The following is an 18,540-nucleotide window of genomic DNA, read 5'->3' as shown; positions in this document are numbered from 1 at the left end:
AACAAAGTGAATCTTATGAGCATAAGGCATGCAAGAATTTCATTTGAAGCAATACAAAAGATGAGAAATAAGAACTGACAATCTATATACAAGTTGCAACCCTCATGCCTAATCATTAGGGAGACTAAGTTAACCTAAGTAAACTAAAGGAAATCCTAGTTGATTCTCAGGAAATATAGGAATTTATAAGAATATCGGACAGTGTCAGCGTACCAGAAACCTCAGTAGAAGTTCTGTAAGAGCTGGGATGTATAGCATGAAGCCACACAAAGGAACAAGAGTAGAGAGGGGTGTACCCCTCCAGTTTCAAAGCGATCAGCTCTTGTCTACAGTCAAAGGGAATCTGCCCTTGTCTAAATAGGTGTATACCAATTAAACCAATGAACTTTCAAGAAATCTACATCACCAAGACCAGTAGTTTTCCATCATCCTTGCAAGGTTGAATCTGGCAACTCCCATCGAGTCTCACATCCCGCGACTTGGAAATGAGGATGAACTTGAGTATCTCTTGGTGGTGGGTACACAAACAGGAGTTCTTTCTTCTTAGTTCGTTAGCACTCCTTTTGTCCTTTCCAAAGCATCCTCCCACACCCCACTATCTTTCACACACAACATGCCTTTGATTAACTGGTAACTTACACAAACGGACCTGCAAGGAAAGAATATTGCAGTGGAAGCAAAACTCTACTTTGAAGGTTAACACTAAAAATCAAACATTTCAGGCCTTCTTTTATGATAACTTAATATGGCATTAATGCACAATTTGAGTACCTGATCTAAATGCATCTTACAATTATAAATGAAAACATGACCTATATATGAAACCGGATTATATGTGGTTACATCATAATACCTTAGCCAAAACATACATAATTAGAAATGTGCTCAAGTACTTCGATTCAGCATGTTAAAGCAAACATTAGGACACGTGTATATATACTTCTAAATCTCTACAGTGAATACACCTTCTATAATACGATTTAGGTGCTCACCTTACATTAGTAACATTAAGACACACAATATATGTATTGTCAATTACATTATTATGTCACTTCTGCGTTACCACTAGTGTACCTAAGTAAAGAAAGCTCCTTATTGTCAGCAGTGGAAGGACACAACTCATCCCATCAAAAACTATGGAAAGCCAAAAATAACTATATACGTGAAACAACACAAGAATAGGAAGGCACGCCATCAACTTAGACGCCGGGAACAAAGACAGACAAGGAAGCCATTGAATCAGAACCAGGGAAAGGCATACACCAAGTATATGTTAAAGTATTGAATTGAGTGCTGTCTGCGACAGACCACTAAATCTGTGTGCAGCTAGACTGTATACATGTGTTCCCTGTAAACATGAATCCAGTGCACTACCACTGTTTCAAACTTAATTCATAATAACGGAAGAAGGACCTACATGGAATTGCAATAAAGGCAATTAGCCTCTTCCGACTGTGAGAGGCCTACACTGAATTTAAAAATAATCTTGAGGGAGTGATAGGATTGAAAAGGAAGCAAGAATTGAAATATTTTGAGGTTTGACTTTGATCTAAAAATATCTGCACTATGGTCAATCAATCCTGTTAAAACAAGAGAAAGACAAAAGGCTGGCTGTTAGGCATTGACAGATACAGACGTTTTGGAACGAGGGACCATCGAAGAATAAAAGAAATTCTAGCTTATGCGTCAAGAATTTTCAGTTCTATTAAGGACACGGAGGCAAGGATTATGCTTTTTCTTTCTTTTACTGTTCCAAACAGCAGCCAATCAGATAACAGTAAACAAAAAACTTCAATACCCATGAAACACAGAGTATAATCACATGGTCCAATCATATCTCAGGAGCTACACCCATAAAAGCCATGACCTCGACAGTCACTTCCTCTTTCCTTGAAACTGTCAGATAAGAACCAAACACAGAAGGAAACGAAACTCCTTACAGAGTAACAGTCCAGGGAAAAAACCCATCTGGAATCCAACAACACGGTCTCAGGTCCACCAGCGACCAGAAAAAACTACAACTTCATCCGGGTCCTCCAGAAACATGAAGTTCGAGAACTAATCTTCCATCAGCACATGAGATGAACAATCCAAAAATCACGGAGTCTTCTGATCCGCTCCTAAAGAAAATAAAGAATTGCAAGTAATGTCTTTGTTGGAGAAAACATCCACCAAAAACATTATATTGCCATTATACTCCAGGGCGGGAAAAAACATACATATCACAATATCCATTGAATTATATCATTTATATTAAATAAAACCCCATTGTTGCATACTAGAATAAGGGTGAGATAATACTCGCCTCCGTGTCCTTAATAGAATTGAAAATTCTTGACGCGTAAGCTAGAATATTTTTTTTTCTATGTCCGGACCGGAGGCTCCGATTATGCTTGTTTAAAGCTGATCAACCACCACAGTCGCCACGTCAACTACTGGTTTGTGATAGAATTTTCTAAATGTAGATTCTGAAGACCAATGTGCTGCTCTCATAATGTTCTCCAAACGAGAACCTAGTGCAAAGGTCTTGGAAGCCATTGCCCCTCTAGCCAAATGAGCTCCATATTTAGAGGTATCTATCCCAACTTCGTTCATCAACCACCTCATCCATCTAGCCAAAGTGGCAGCGGAAACCGGTTTAAAAGGTTTTCGTAAAGATATTAACAACTGACCTTTAACCTCTTGTCTAATGTCAACTGTAGCAATTTCATAATCTTTCAAACATTTAACTACACACAAGTGTTGATTATCAGGAAATCTGGGGTATGTTACCAACCTGCAATTGGTCTTTGTTCTTCTGTGATATTAAATGTAACTCCATCCGGTGAATAGGTTCTGCCCTCTAAGTCTAAAGCTCTAGTGTCTGAAACACGTTTACAAGAAATAAGGCAAAGCAACATAGTTCATTTTACCGAAATTTGTTTCCTAGACAGATAACGGTTAGAAGGCCATTTATCCAAAAGTTTTAAAATTACATCTACATCCCAAAGGGAAGTATATCTAGATTGAGGAGGAGACGCCATACGAACCCCTTTCATCACCTTACAAATAAGAGGATGCTCCCCTACTGGTTTACCTTCTACCTGAGAATGACCTGCGGAAATAGCTGACCTAAAATTATTCACTGTACGATAGGCAAGACTCGAACTCGAAAGTTCTGCTAGAAAATTCACAATCATGTCAACATCCAACCCCATGGGATCAATACTCCGTCTATCACACCAACTGGCCCATCTGTGCCAGGCTGAAGCATACTGCTTATGCGTGCCTGAGGACCAGGCTTCTGTAATGAAATCTGCAGCTTGTTGCGAAATGCCTGGGGAACTCCATCTCGCCCTGAAACTGTCCAAACCATCAACCAAAGCTGATTCGACAGAACCAAGGGATGTTGAAGGCCCTGCGGACTCATCAGCAGATTCCGACGAGGCGGAATGAGAAGAGGAGGAGAGCAAGATAACTGCAGAGCTACAGGGAACCAGGGTTGTGCCCTCCAAAGAGGGGTTAGATGCACAATCTCGACTTGTCTTCTCACCTGTGCTAACACCCTGGAAATCATCACAAATGGTGGAAAAGCATACCCCCGAAATGGTCTCCAATCCTGAAGGAAGGCATCTGTCGCCAGTGCCATCGGATCTGGATGCCAGCTGAAGAAAATCTGAATCTGGCAATTGAGACGTGAGTCAAAAAGATCTATGTCGTAAGGACCCTGATCCAGAATAATCTGGTGAAAGAGATCCTGATTCAATCTCTAATCGCTGGCGTCACTCAAATATCTGGAGTTCCAATCCGCACTGGTGTTTTGAGCCCCTCGAAGATACACTGCTGTGACACTCAGGCGGTGAAGAAGGCAGTAATGCCAAAATTCCTTTGCTATCTCCACCAACATTTTGGACTGAGTTCCCCCCAGCTTGTTGACATATCTCACTGCTGATATGTTGTCAATCCTCAATAAGATACAACAATCCCCCTTGAGGGGAGAGAGACTCTTTATGGCAAAAGAACCCGCTAGTAGCTCTAGGCAATTGATGTGAAGACTCATCTCCGCCAGAGACCAGCGACCCCCGTCATAATTGGTCCACAACATGCTCCTCAGCCCCACTGGCTCGCATCCGATTCTATTACTACGTCCGGGAGAGAACTGAATATGGCTCTGCCATTCCAAGCTTCCATATGGTTCAACCACCAAAGGATCTCCGACCGTACCTCCTCGGTTAAGGGGATCTGTTCCGAGTAGGAAAAGCCCTTGCGCAGATGTTGAATTTTTAACCTCTGGAGAGCCCGGTAATGAAGGGGAGACGGAAAAATGACTTGAATGCAAGAGGACAGAAGCCCCACTATCCTGGCAATGGCCTTCAATGACACTGTCTGGTTGGCCAAAGCTGACCTCAACTCCCGTTTGATATTGCGAATCTTGGGAGAGGGCAGAATGAGTTGGGCTCGCACTGAATCTGTTTAAAAACCCAGAAAATCTATCAACTGGGAAGGATTCAACAATGACTTTTGCATATTGATGATAAATCCCAGATCCTGCAACAGCTGAATAGTCTACGACAAATGACTCCAGAGAGTCTGAGGGTCCTGAGCCATCAGCAAAATGTCATCCAGATAAATTATCAATCGAACCCCTTTGGCACAAAGCGACTTTACTACTGGACTCAACAGCTTTGTGAAGCACCAAGGAGCAGACGACAGGCTGAATGGAAGAGTTTTGAACTCTAGACAATGACCCCTCCACAGAAACTGGAGGAACCGTCTGTGAGGCGCGAAAATCGGAATTGAAATGTAAGCGTCCTTCAGACCCAGACGAACCATCCAATCTCCTTCCATAGAATGTCCCTCAACATGTGAATCCCTTCCATTTTGAAGTGCCTGTATAAAATCCAGCCATTGAACTCTTTGAGATTCAAAACAAGGCGGTGACCTCCCCTCTTCTTGTCCACAAGAAAAATAGGGCTGATGAAACCCCCTGGATGAGGGGCTGAAAACTCCACAGCTCCCTTGTCCTGCAGGGATTGCACTTCTTGATCTATTAAGGACAGATCTGCTAGGGAAAAATACATTGGGGCAGGAGACTGAAATTGCTTCGGGGTACTGAAAAACTCCAGTCTGAATCCAGACACCATTTGAAGAACCAAAGGGTCCCCAGAAATCACCTTCCAATTGTGAAGGAATGAACTGACCCTGCCCCCCAAAGTCACTTGAGAAGATGGAATAACACTTACCAGAATATCCTGTGTCCTGAATTGCACCTTGTTGTCCCCGTCTGGGACCCCTGCGGAGTCTGGCACGTCCACCACGAGAACTGGTGGGGTAGAAGGTGGTCTCTGCAGGTTCTCCATACCTGCCTCCTCTACCTCTGGGATAGTAAACTTAAGGGCTTGAGAAGGCTCCTTGGCCGGGCATAGGCCCTCCGTAATGACCAGCACTGAGAAAAAGGCCGCGTTTAAATCTTGATAGTTCCTTTACGAAAGGTGCTCCAAATAACATCCCATCTGCAGCAGGACCTGCTTCAGAAGGAGACAGATCATTGAGTTTAGGGTCAATGCGCATCAAAATAGTCTGTCTGCGCTCGGTAGAAACAACACAGTTAGTATTGCACAGCTGTCAAATAGCCCTCTGTGCCCATCCATTAAGGATATCTATGTCTACCACCATACCAGATGCCGTAGAGTGGAAGGCTAACTCAAGGATTTTTGTGAGTGGGCCAGACATGTCCAAGAGTTTATCTTGGCAATTATGCCAAGTTCTGTCTAAACCCTTTTTTGGGTCCTTCAAATGTTTATTCATAAACATCACCATTGTGGGATCCTCTTCAGGCGTGTCAGCCACTTTACCATCTAAATCAGATCTGGGGCATTCGGCCCGGAGAGGAGCGCGAACCTCTTTGTCAAAATGTTTACGCAAATGGGATCGCACGTAATTGGCCATCTCAGGAGGAGAAACCCAGTTAGACGCCCTAGGGTGACCAATGTCAGTGGGGTCAAAATCCAGAACTTTGGGAGGAGACGAATGTCTTTTGGATTTTTTGCTGGGCCCTGGCACATCTGGGTCATCTGATTCAGAAGAGGCGTCATTATTGGAAGACGAAGGGGTATCAGCATCCGTTTTACTGCTATAGTTATGTTTGCCGGTTCATTTGCGGTGTAATTTCTCAAATGCATCAGCCTGATCAGAAGGGATTGTGGAATCACTCTGTTTCCCCTTGTCCTTGGGTTTAGGATGATCAGAAGGGGCTGGGAGTCCCAGCATCCAAACTTGATTACGAGCGTAATCAAGCAACTGACCCGAAAAAGGACCTAACGCCTTCACACGAGCGTCATTAACAGATTGCTGTACCCTAGTGTCAAGGGCTTCAACCAGATTCATTTCCAGGTGGTCAAAATTATCTTCAGGATAATATCCTGATTCTTCACCCTGCCATTGAGCCATTCTCCTGAAACAAGAGTATTTTTCTCTATAAATAAATATAAAATCAGGAGTTCAAAGGGGGAGTGCAAAAACCCCTGCCACGTCAAACATGTTTCTGAATAAAGTGTGGAGGGAGCAGCCTGGATAAAAAAAGGCATTCTAGGCTGAGCCTATTCGATTTTTACAACCCTAAGCACTGCCTTAGGGTGCCTGGGGAGCACAGTATGGGGCCACAACAAAGAGGCAGCAAGCACTGTTGTGTCGCAGATGCGAGTCGGCTCTTCCCTGAAAGTGAAAGGGAAAAAAGCCATTTCGCACGCGCGACAGAACACGATCACTGAAATAGAGAAAGGACTACGCGGTCAGCACATAGTCCGCTACCGCTCCACATAAAACAAACTCGGCCATACGGCACGAGTAAAATAGAAACACATGCGCGCTAAAAGTGCTAAACAAATTAAATCAATAAAACTCTTGCACAATGTTAGAAACCCAATAAAAAGTAAGGAAATATGAGATGTACTTATCGGCGGAGCAGCAAAGAAAGAGGAAGTGACTGTCGAGGTCATGGCTTTTATGGGTGTAGGTCCTGAGATATGATTGGACCATGCGATTATACTCTGTGTTTCATGGGTATTGAAAGTTTTTGTTTACTGTTATCTGATTGGCTGCTCTTTGGAACAGTAAAAGAAAGAGAAAGCATAATCGGAGCCTCCGGTCCAGACATAGAATTAAAAACGTATTCTTGAATAACAACCTTCTCACGTATAGTAATCATTTATTGAGTGTTAACTGCTTTGTGAGCACAGAAATAAGAGATTAGCTGAGTTGGGGACAAGAGTCCACAAGAATTACAGTCACTTTTGGAGCAACGTGTTATGGGATCACATGGTCTGACAGTGATTACAGTGGGGAAAAATAAGGTAATATTGAATTGACGCCTAACAATGAAGTCATCCAGATGTGAAAAGACTTGTTTGCTTTTTTAACTTCTAGATTTTATTTCGATTATTTACATTGTTGAGAAAGCGGTATTGATTCCCAAATTGCATAGAAGCTGTCCATAACAATAAATAACAGCAAACACACTAATGTCTGGGTTTGAAATATAATGTAATGTTACTTTAAAAAGCAAAAAGGTAATTAAGTTAAACCTGGAAATGCATAAGGAATCAGTTATAAATAGATTAAAGCAGAAATAAAATTCTGTAATTGTAGGTTAAAAGTGATATTGTTAATAGACATTTTTGGACCCAGAGTGGACACAGAGGCTGTATCTAGTGTATTGCTCTTCAGGAGTAGTCACAATGCCTTGAATGATAACCAGAAAACAGACAGCTCTTTTCGGTAGCCAGCATCTGCTGGAGAACTGAGGCCCCCACTTCAGAGGTCTTATATACAGATGAATAGCTGACTGTACACTCACGGATAAAAATTCTACAGAGAATACAAATAGATGAATTAGGGCAGTTAAAACAATTATACACAAAACCAGACGGGGCTAGCGCCTAGATGTGCCCACAAAAGTACATATAGCACTTGTGCTATCCCAAATGATGAATGCTAATCTATGGGGAAATGATTGGGTGCTTTCATAACTTTCAGGAATAGTGGTTTCTTACTACTTTTTTTTTTTTTAGTTTCTTTCAGTCAGTTGGGCAAATTTGCAATTAACGAAAATACCACAAGCCTAATTTTCATTTGGCTGTAAAGGAAAATCCTCCTATTTGTGATATACCCTTCACTGGCAGAATTACCGTAGCAACATGGAATACTTTGGTGGAGGACATTCTGTCTGGATTCTTCTGGGGATTACTCATACTGAAAATTTAGCACTTTTCAACTATGCAAACTGTAAATCAGGCAAAATGTACCTATTTTGAAGATTACATGCCTATCTCACTGCCCCAGTGTCTGTTGTTTCAAGCACAAGACTGGACATCTTATTGTGCTGGAGACCATGTAACTCAGTTCTCAGCATAGTTTCAACAAGCAGTTAACAAAAAGTCTGTAGTCCGGTTTAACCAATTAGTGGTTCAGTAGCTGAAATTGTACAGAGCGTAGTTTCAGTTCTGGTACCACTTAAGGACTCGTTATTCTCACAGAGCTTTTACAAGTTCCAGATGGCGGGGGCACAGATTTGGGTGGTCTAGTATCAACAAATACAGATCCAAAGAGCTGGAACAACCTCCCATGCACCTCAGACAACGTCCATCGCGCACCATCTTCAGGAAGAACCTCAAGACATGGCTCTTCGAATGAGGCTCTGTCTGCCTCCGCCCCCCCCAGCCCTTTGAGGCCCTCACGGGTGAGTAGTTGCGCTATACAAAAACTGATTGATAGATTGATCCGTGGTACCAACCAAGATGTTTTGCTGACAAAGATGCTAATGGGACAGGTGGTCTTTATTGGATCCATTATTTACTGGGAGCGTCAGCGTAGCTTTTCGGTCCAAACGTACCTTAATAGAACAATCTCTCTGAAACCACAAGGACCAAAAAGTTGGTTTAAATGGTTCTAGAATTAGACAATGGATTCTACTATCTAATAGGATGGAGGCTTGACACCTGAGTTGAAAATAAAAATCCTCTGTATCCATGTGATGCTGAATGACACTGAAACAGGTACCCCAGAGACAATGCAGACTCTACAGAGGTTGTACTGGAAGTTTCTATAGTTCTTTAACGATGTTTGGCAATTCAGTCATTTCTTTGTTGATTCTTGTCAGCTGCAGGCGACTGTTAGCACCTATGTGGCTCACTCTGCTGAGGCTGCCATCACCAAAATGTAAGGTCCGAAAAATGTGTTTTTTCCTTTTTATACTTTTTTCTGGCCTTTTCTGGATAGTCAGGTAGGGGTCAGGCCAACCAGAACTGGTCAAGCTTTTAGTTCATTCCAGCTGCATTGCTTGAGAAACAGATTTGAAGTTGCAAAGCAACCACCAGCTAAACTCAGCAAAGAGAAAATGGTAGGCCTAAATTGAGAGCATAGGTATTGACTCTTTAAAGATGGCACAAAGAGACTTGCGCAGCTCAACAGGTAGCTACAGATTAGGGAGGGGACCCAAAACAAACAACGGGTTTGATGTTATATCCACTGTAGAATAAGGAAGCCTTTATGAGGACCACACAGTTTAACAAATGGATAGAAGTTATTTGCTATCACTTGGCCCTACACTTGTGACACTTACACGTTGAGTTGAAAACTCTGGATATCTTGATATTTTAAAACTACAGGGCCATTTTCACAAGCCTCCTGTGTGAGTATCTTTTACATATAGTTTAAGGAGATTCTAAAATAGGATAGGATAGAATAGAATACCACTAGTCTGTTTCTGAAACAAAATAAGCTTTGCATACACCCATCTTCATAGGATCTAAATCGTCCCAGAAATGTGTCCATGAATATTTAACTGTTCTTTTTTCCCTGATTGGACCAATTGAAAAATCCCTCAGTCCCAAAGTTTAAGTAATATGTTAATTCTTTTTTGCAAAAATATTATATAAAGACCTCCATAACTGGACATATTGGCCATCTTTATAGCTTGCAGATCCATGCAGCTGGAGAGGTAGTAATATTACTCCCTAGTAGGATATAAACACTATGTAAATGTTCTCAAAGATCTTAGTTTGCTCAAATGTCTTACTCCTTCCAAGATTCAGGAAGATTAACTGTCCTGCATTCTTGGCATCTGCCAGCAGTTCTAGTTTGTATTACCTACTCCTAGCAGTTAGGAGTATTCCCCTGCACCTTCATGTTATGTACTGTCCTTCAACTTATGGGAGACTGCCTTGGAATTGTTATATCTTTGTGGTTACAGCTCACCTACCATATCACGTGGTGTTGTGGTTCTTTTGCATCTTTACCGTCAGTAATGGGAACAGAATTATACTTACACTTTGATGATATTCTTAAAAAGGCTGAATCTGAAGCATTCACCTTTGTAAATTGTGTTTGATGGGTTAGTAGGCTTCGAAGTCGCAAAACAGCACACGGATATTAATTACAGCAATTTAAGGTGTCCCGTACAATGAGCCTATAGATCTTTCAGAACTTTTGAGTTTACTTGTATCACAAAATATTACTCCCTTCATATATTTGCTTGGCTTTTTAGTGCCAGCAAACCTGTCTAGCATGTTGAAAAAATGATGTAGTGTGCTTATGTTGTCAGTGTATATTTCTAACTATGCTTATTTCAACGTACATATGGCATGTAAAGGTATTGTGATAACTGTGAGATTTCCTTATTCTTTTTTACATATCAATTCGACCACAGAAGGTTTCTTTAAAAATAAAATGGCGAAGAAGACACAATTGCTCAAACTTCAGCTTCTTGTATACTTTTCCGGGTGTATTACATCCTGACAGAACTATGTCTTTCTCATTGTGTTACAGAGGTACCTGGGAGAATTTTACAAGGACCACCCTCATGGCAAAGGAATTTACATTTGGCCAGATATTTCTACATTTACAGGTTCATTTTATCTGGGCCGAAAAGAGGGTTACGGAACCATGGAATTTCTAGACAACCAAAAATATCAGGTAATGAAAGTAACACAACAAATATGATATTTTTTTGTTTTCGTCCCTTTTTCTGTTCACAGCCTTACATTTCCAACCTGCTTGCATTCCACTCCTGCAGTTTTATCCTTGTGATTTTAGTCTTAGGAGTTGGATGTCTTAAAATTAACATCTTCTGAATAATGTAGGAAGCATTTGCAAACTTATAGCTGTTAAAGCCCAGAGTAACCCGGGACAGCAATTTTTGCTACAGGACCTAGGCAGAGAGAGGTGACATTAAGAAAAAAAGCAGCCAAACCACGTAACCTTTTTAGGAGCAGTTTTAAAGAAACAAAGCAGTTGTGAAATAACTACACACGACATATCACTCATCTTTTGCGTTATCAACATTTTAATTATACAGTGACATTTAGAAGTGATGAATAAGCACTCTGCAAATTAAAAAAAAATATTGTAGAGAACTGATTCCACGCTATTTATGCCGCATTCGTATTAAGAGATGGAGAGATTTGCTTTAACCTGAAACATGGATTCTCATTTGTAGATTCTCATCATGTGACCATGGCAAAAATAAAGCGAAATCAGTTTTCCTACAACATCTTAAGAGTCTCCATCTTCAAACTACTCGATGCGCTGCTGCAGAGTGATTAGTTGTTCTGTTGACTGTGGGGGGAGACCGGGGATGTTTGTTAACAAAACCAAACGCAGTTGTGTTGCAGGTTTTTCGTGACAACCTTTTTTCTCAAAGGAAGGTATTTCGAGCATATAATGAGTGGATGCACTGTGTGATACAGGGCCCACAATTTTTGTTTGAACAACATATAATGCATCACAAGGCCTACTCTGTATCCGACCCACTCATTGACCAACCATGCAATGAATATGAAAAGTCTATGTTCCCAGTAAGTATGTGCAGGCACATCCCATGGTAAGCCTGCATTTAACCCCTCATATATACCTAGGCGTCATTGTGTTGTTTTGTACTGAACTTCATACCACTGGTGTGACCCTACATCTCTCTCTTTCTAGGCACGGTAAGAGGCTACTCTACATTTTATGCATGGTTGTAGAATGTATGTTTAAAGTATCATCTTTGTATTGGGTGTCCTGCATGAGTGCCAGGATGGTGCTCCGTTTTTGTTGATGTAGAGTTGGTGGTGTTGTTATGTGGCCACTGTCAGTTAGAGCCGCACTAGAACATATGTGCATTGTAGTTGAATTATTCAACATTGGTTCCTGCGACAAGCCTGTGAAGAGGAATGGTCCTGTTCGGGCAGCAGAGTCAGGTGGTTGGGAGTAGCCAGGTCTTTACTGCTCATGGGCAGTCAGGATGCCTGGGCACATTTATTACTGCTGCATGGAAACAGTTCCAGATTGGAAGATGTGGCTTCCTAAAATATCAGATGATAATTAATCTCTTGGTCCAAGCAAGAGTGGTAGAGGAGCAACATAGTGGAAAACAGAGCTTGCAGAACCAAATAAAACCAACTGGACCTGTATAAGCCACTCACACCTTGTAGGAAGCTGTGTTCTGGTTGTAGTACCCCACCTCTTTTTGCCTGGTTCTTGATGCATCTTTGACTGAAGTGCACTGGGTTCCTGCTAACCAGGTGCCAGGTGCCAGTTTTCTTTTCCCAAAACAAGACACCTTGTCACTTGATCCCCAAGTGGCCAGGCCCTTTAGCACCTCTGTAAGCCCCTAGTAAATGGTACCGCTGGTACCTAGGGCATGGGTACTGAAGAACATCTTGGGCCACTCTTAGAGTCATTGCAGGCTGCATGACAAAGTGCTCCCAAAAGTGAAATCATGATATGGCACACAGTCTTTGTGCCATGTCCCCTAAATACTGCATGTAATAATTGTAGGTCACCCCTACAGCGTGACCTTCAAGCTCTTAGGCAGGGCACATTATATTACATGTGTGGACATATCTGCAAGAGCAGATATGCTCCTACTGTGTCTTTATTGATTCATTCTAGACATAGAAAGTGATCAGGGAAGCCATTTTAGGTACATGTGTTACACACTGATCAATAAGAGTTCCCCAGCTACATGATAGCCTCACTGACAATAAGGATCTTTGGTTTCTAACATCTGGTATTAATAAACCATCACGGATTCCAGTGATGGATTTATTATACATGCACCCAGAGGGCACCTTAGAGGTGAAAGCCCCTGTGAAACCTACCAACTGCTCATGAGCTTACTGACTAGTTCTAGCCAATCTGCCACCAACAGACAAGATTTTGACTCCCAAGGGTGAGAGCCTTTGCTCTCTGGAGGGCAGAAACAAACCCTGCTCGGGCAGGAGTGTTGCACACCCCTCCCCACCGTATGACCTGTATTCCAAGGCAGGAGGTTTCAAAGAAGCCCACCACCTTTGGTATGTAAATCTGGCCGAACAGGTGGAAAAATTACATATGCAGGAGGTGTGTTCACTTTTCAGGCTGAAACACCCCTAGGGTGACCAGCCTGCAATGCACACAGCCTTAGAAATTCAACCATCTTGTATGGGCTGTAATTAAAAATTCTGGGACAGGGTGATGCCCACTGCCCAAAGGAAGTGGTCATGTAGGGGGTGTAGTGACCGCAAGGATAGGTAGCCCATCACTCCCCTTATGACCCTCTTTTCATCCCCCCTAAATTGAGTATTTAGGGGACCTCCTGTTACCAGATCCTCAGATCTTCGCTGGACGCAAAGGAAGGAGTGGACAAGAAGCCTGCTGAACCGAGGAGCATGACGGACTTGGCCCCAATCCTGCTAGCCTGCCTGCTGCACCCAATCCTTGAGGAGAAATTGACCTCTCCTGCAGCCTCCAAGAAACTGGGAGAGCTGCCAGTGCTTCACAAATCACTACAAAGAACTCCCTTGGAGCAGAGGAGCTGCTTCCCTGCATCTGCAGGCACGCAAAGAAAGAACTGTGAGGACCGGCCCCCCCAAAAAAAACAGACGCCAGACAGCAGCACTGCACTTGAGCTACCTAGCCATAGCTAAAGTGGGCCATTGGTGCCAGTGTGGTTCCTAGACCCTCCAGAGAGGAAGCCCACTCGAGCTTGCCTTCTGTGGACTTCCCGATGGTATTTGCAGCCTGATTCTGCAGACTCCCCCTTCACCGTGACCGCCACTGGTAACGGAGACCCGGCGGTCCACTGCATCTCTGCACCGGGATGCCCTGGACTGAGGAGAAGAGGACACTGGTCTACCTACATCTCCCAGGCTTGTGAGACCCAAGCTCACTTGTTGGTTCTGCTGGACTGGACTCCCCAATCCACACCTGCAGCCCGTTTCTGTGGACCCCCTCCAATGCGACCGCCCCTAGTGACTGTAAACCAGACAGTCCAAACCACTTCTGCACCTGGACACCTCGGACCGAGGAGAATAGGACCACTGGTATCCCTATGTTCCTGAGCACTGCAAGAACTGAACCCCCTCAGCAGTTCACCCAGACTGGAGTCTCAATCCACCTCTGCCACAACTTTGTGACCAGACCGATCCCCATTGACTTACACAGGGCATCTGACGCTGAACTGCACCCAGCTGCCACAGTGCCTCCCGAGGTGACCTGGTGGTATGGCCTTGGACCTTGCCCCATACTTACCCTATGTCCGGGAGACTGGTCCCGTAAGTTGCTATACCATACCTGTATGCAGTGCTTGTTCTTCCTCCATAAGATAACCTTTCTGCATCTGAAAAATGCACTGTCATCATTTGCAAACTCTAAAAATTCATAACTCGAAAAATACTCACCTGATTCCGGTGATCTTGGTAGCAAAGTTTATATAAACTGGGTTCGAAAAATCTACTCGACCAATCACTATGGCAAGTCATTTTTTATGCGGTCAAGCTATTTTTAGAAACTACTTGACCCTTCTGGCAAGTGGACAAAGAACAGGTGTTCTTGTTCAGACAGAAACTGAATTAGCAATTGAGAGGCATTTAAATTGTATTCTTGTCACATTTGATCTGTTTAGAGACAGAGGTCAAAAGTCAGTTTGTTTTCTTGCATTGCAATTGCTTTTCCTTGTGACTGCAGAGTGCCAGGATTTTGTAAGGTGAATGGTCTGACCTGTGTGAAATGAAAGGCTGTGGGTATCAGCTCTTACCTAACACACAACATGTATATAACTAAATCAACTTAACAAACATTTCAAAATAGATTTCAGTAGCTGTGAAAGACCATTTTGTTGTACTTGTGTAATGAAAAAACTATTTCAATAGAATGAAAAAAAAAGTCAGAACACTTTACTTGGTGATGTGCAAATGATAAATATTTTTTTTTAAATCTAATTTTCACAGATTATTGTTAATACACTATATAGTTTTATCAGTAAAGCTGCAAGTTAGTGGAAAGGTTTTTGGACATTTCGGAAATTTACTAACTGTAAATGACAGGGCGCTACCACATCATGCTTTAGTACTATACTTATTAAAAGTAAGTGTTTAAACATCAACTGAGAAACACTCCTGCCCTGATGGCAAAGCTATTAGTAAACTAAGGGGCAAGTCATGTATGGATAATGTGTACCCTATATGTGGGCTAAATGTATTATACATGGAGTAAATGTTTAGTGAATTTAATCAAACAGAGGAGGACTTTTTTACAGCAGAAATGCTGACCCTGCATATTGAAGGTGAACTCCTATGTCAGAATGAAGACAAAGACTGTAAAATACAATATTTGCATAGGATCACACAATTTGCGTACCGTCTCCAGGTCAAGTACATTACAGTTAGGTTGAGTAGATTGTTCAAGCTACTCGACCTGCTGGTCTAGTTACATTTTTATGATTTTTCAAGGCCTGATAAAAGTATGTTTTAGTTTTATAAATTGGTGTTGGATTTCTTTGAGTGTGTCTCACTTCCTGTATGAGTGTTGCCTTGCATGCTGAGCAATACCCTCTGATATGCCTAACTGCTCGACCACACTACCCCAAAAGAGAGCATTTGGGATGTCATTTGTACCTCTGTGATACTTCTGGAGTTTGTTTGGACTCTTTGCACAGTTTACCTAATTTTTGTCCACTATATAAAGAGCCAGCTTCCTACACACCTGACATTTAGGAAGACGGAGAAGGGGATTTAAGTACTTCTTCCTAATGCATTGAGTGATTTGTTTAAAGGGGCAGGGAGCTAGTTTACTTCTGTACGCCATATTTATAATTCCTGTTTTGTAAAGGCTCCCCTGTACATATATAACCCACCGGGCCACATCTACAGATAGGCACACCTCCAAAAGAACTGCTCAGCGACACCAGCATAGATACCAGATGTCTTGTGCCATAAGCAGCAACATTAGTCAGTCCTTTATATCTAATTGTTTGAAATTTGTTGGTAAACAGTGTCTCCAGCTAAATGCTTCTCTCTGGGTATATATATTTTTTTGCTCTTAAAAATAATAAAAATGAACTATTAGCCTGAATACTATTTTTGTCATCCTTTAGGGACTGTACAAGGCTGATGAAAGGTTTGGACCAGGAGTTGAGACATACTTAGATGATCGTCAAGATGCTGGCTTTTGGCACAATGATCACCTGATTAGATTATCTACTAAAGTTCCTGGATCCTTTTCGCTTTCTCAATATCCTGAATTTTTACAGAATAATGGCGATGCACCACAAAACACTCTAGATGAGAAGCGATCTTCATTTTGGACTTTTGGTCTGGAAGACGAGGATCCATACCATTTTCAGTATAAGTTGATTGCTTTAAATGACAGTTACACATTACCTGAAAAAATACACACATACTCAAATGACACTGACCATCTTCCGATCACTTCTTCCTTTCGAAAAGAGCTTGATTCGAAGTTCTTTCAGGGCAATGAACAATTGGCTGATGCAGAAGATGTGCCTCCTCCTATAAGGAACCTGACCCCTTTGATGGTTAGAATGCAAAAACATATCTACAAACACAGGTAAATGTGTAGATGTTTTCATTAAGTTGGAAAGATAAATTAATCAAACACTATTGTCCACGCTTTTAGCTGCTTGGGAATCATTTTGAAAGATTGCCATCTACATTATATCTATACATCTTTTGTGTTTTTCATCAGAGAACCAGTCTGATGCGTGGAACTACTGTGCTCCACCATTATGTATGTATGGTACAGCTCTTCTGCCTAATCAGGGATAAAAAGGACAATTTCTCAAATGCTTGCACTGACTAATGGAATTAGCGTATGCAGTGGTGAAAGCACAACAAGGAAACTTGGAGTGGCAATTCAAACCTCTGCACTGTATTTCTGCTTAAGAGGTCCTCCCAACCCTAGATGAACACCTTTATAACCCTCTCCCCCAGAGGTGAGTGCAGTTTATGATGGCACTCTCCTTGTGGGGATCCTTAAGTCCCTTTTTAAAGGTTATGCTACATTGTGCCCAAGCAGAGGCAGTGACAGGATGGTGTGTGTGGCAAATGGACCCCCTCCCACAAAAAGGGATGCAGTCTTGGACTGCACTTTTCTGTAGGTAGGTCCCTGTAAGGGGTGGGGAGGTCAGCTTGGTGGCACATAGTTAGCATGGACCCTCAGTGGCTTTTTGCCTGTGCACCTGCATCAGAAGTCTTGTTTATTTAGAAAGGGCCACACCCATATTAAGTTGCTCCAATGAAATGTGTATTACAGTATAACCAGCACACACATCTTCACCCCTCTGCCATACAAAAGGGAGCGTGCAGCCCCAATACAGCCTAGAGGCCACTGTGCGGCGGCACCATTTTTTCTAAGCAGTAACTGGGGTTCATTGTCAATTCTTAATTTGTAAAATAAAGTAAGTACCAGGGTTCTTCTCAGGAGGCCATTGCAACTTGCACCACCCTTTACCCCTGCCAGTGTTGCCAGTGACAGTACCAACACAACTACCAACCATCACACTCCTACATGTGTGAGAATTCAAACTATTTCAGGCCACCTAAAGCTATATGAATGTGTGAGTGATATGTATTTTTCATTTTTAATGTAAATGTAATCATTAAACCCTCTGATACTGTGTTCATATCAAAATTAGAGAAACTGCTTCACCATGTGGTGGACTGTCATAAGTGCAAGTATTGAGAATTAAGTGCCACACCAGATACTACTGGCTCAAATTAGGCACTGCATTTTCATCATGAGAGGCAAAGACACCTGAAAATGATAGAATGGATGGGATGCATTCACAAGATTCTCTGACTACAGAATAGTTTATAGAAGCAGTGAGAAATTAGAAGGGGGACTACGAGTCCCAGTCTGCTCTAGTCCCCAGGAGGCGGCCATTTCACAGGACCAGCGATCCCTGATCACCTCGCCAGCAGCGCTATAAAGCGTCAGGGTGACAACACAACGCAGGACGTGCTGAACATTGGAAGGGGGACTACGAGTCCCAGACTGCTCTAGGCCGCAGGAGCCGGACATTTCACTGCACCAGCTGCCCCTGATCACCTCGCCAGCAGTGCTGTAAAGCACCAGAGGGACAACGCTGCAAGGGACGGGCATGGGCTGCTCCCAGGCAAAGCCTGGGCCAAGGGCAGGCCCATCCACGCCCGTCGGAGCCAGAAGGAGGCTGGGCTTGGCCACCCCTTTAACATCCATCATTAAGAACTTGGCAACTCAACAGGGGTGCTGCACTATATCCCA

The 18,540-nt window shown here is 42.6% G+C and overlaps 1 protein-coding gene across 2 annotated transcripts in view; it reads left to right on the top strand.

The window, feature by feature from the left end:
* The window catches only part of ANKMY1 (ankyrin repeat and MYND domain containing 1), a 384,121-nt gene that overhangs the window by 68,076 nt on the left and 297,505 nt on the right, over window positions 1-18,540 (top strand). For both annotated transcript variants that reach the window (XM_069213891.1, XM_069213893.1), the window contains exons 4-5: window positions 10,804-10,950; window positions 16,373-16,845. In XM_069213891.1, coding sequence (XP_069069992.1) covers window positions 10,804-10,950; window positions 16,373-16,845 — 620 coding nt within the window. The remainder of the gene's footprint in view (window positions 1-10,803; window positions 10,951-16,372; window positions 16,846-18,540) is intronic.

Source organism: Pleurodeles waltl, chromosome 11 (assembly GCF_031143425.1).
Source record: "Pleurodeles waltl isolate 20211129_DDA chromosome 11, aPleWal1.hap1.20221129, whole genome shotgun sequence".
NCBI lineage: Eukaryota > Metazoa > Chordata > Amphibia > Caudata > Salamandridae > Pleurodeles > Pleurodeles waltl.
Note: the sequence above shows the minus strand (reverse complement) of the source record. Positions and strands in the feature narration are given on the sequence as shown.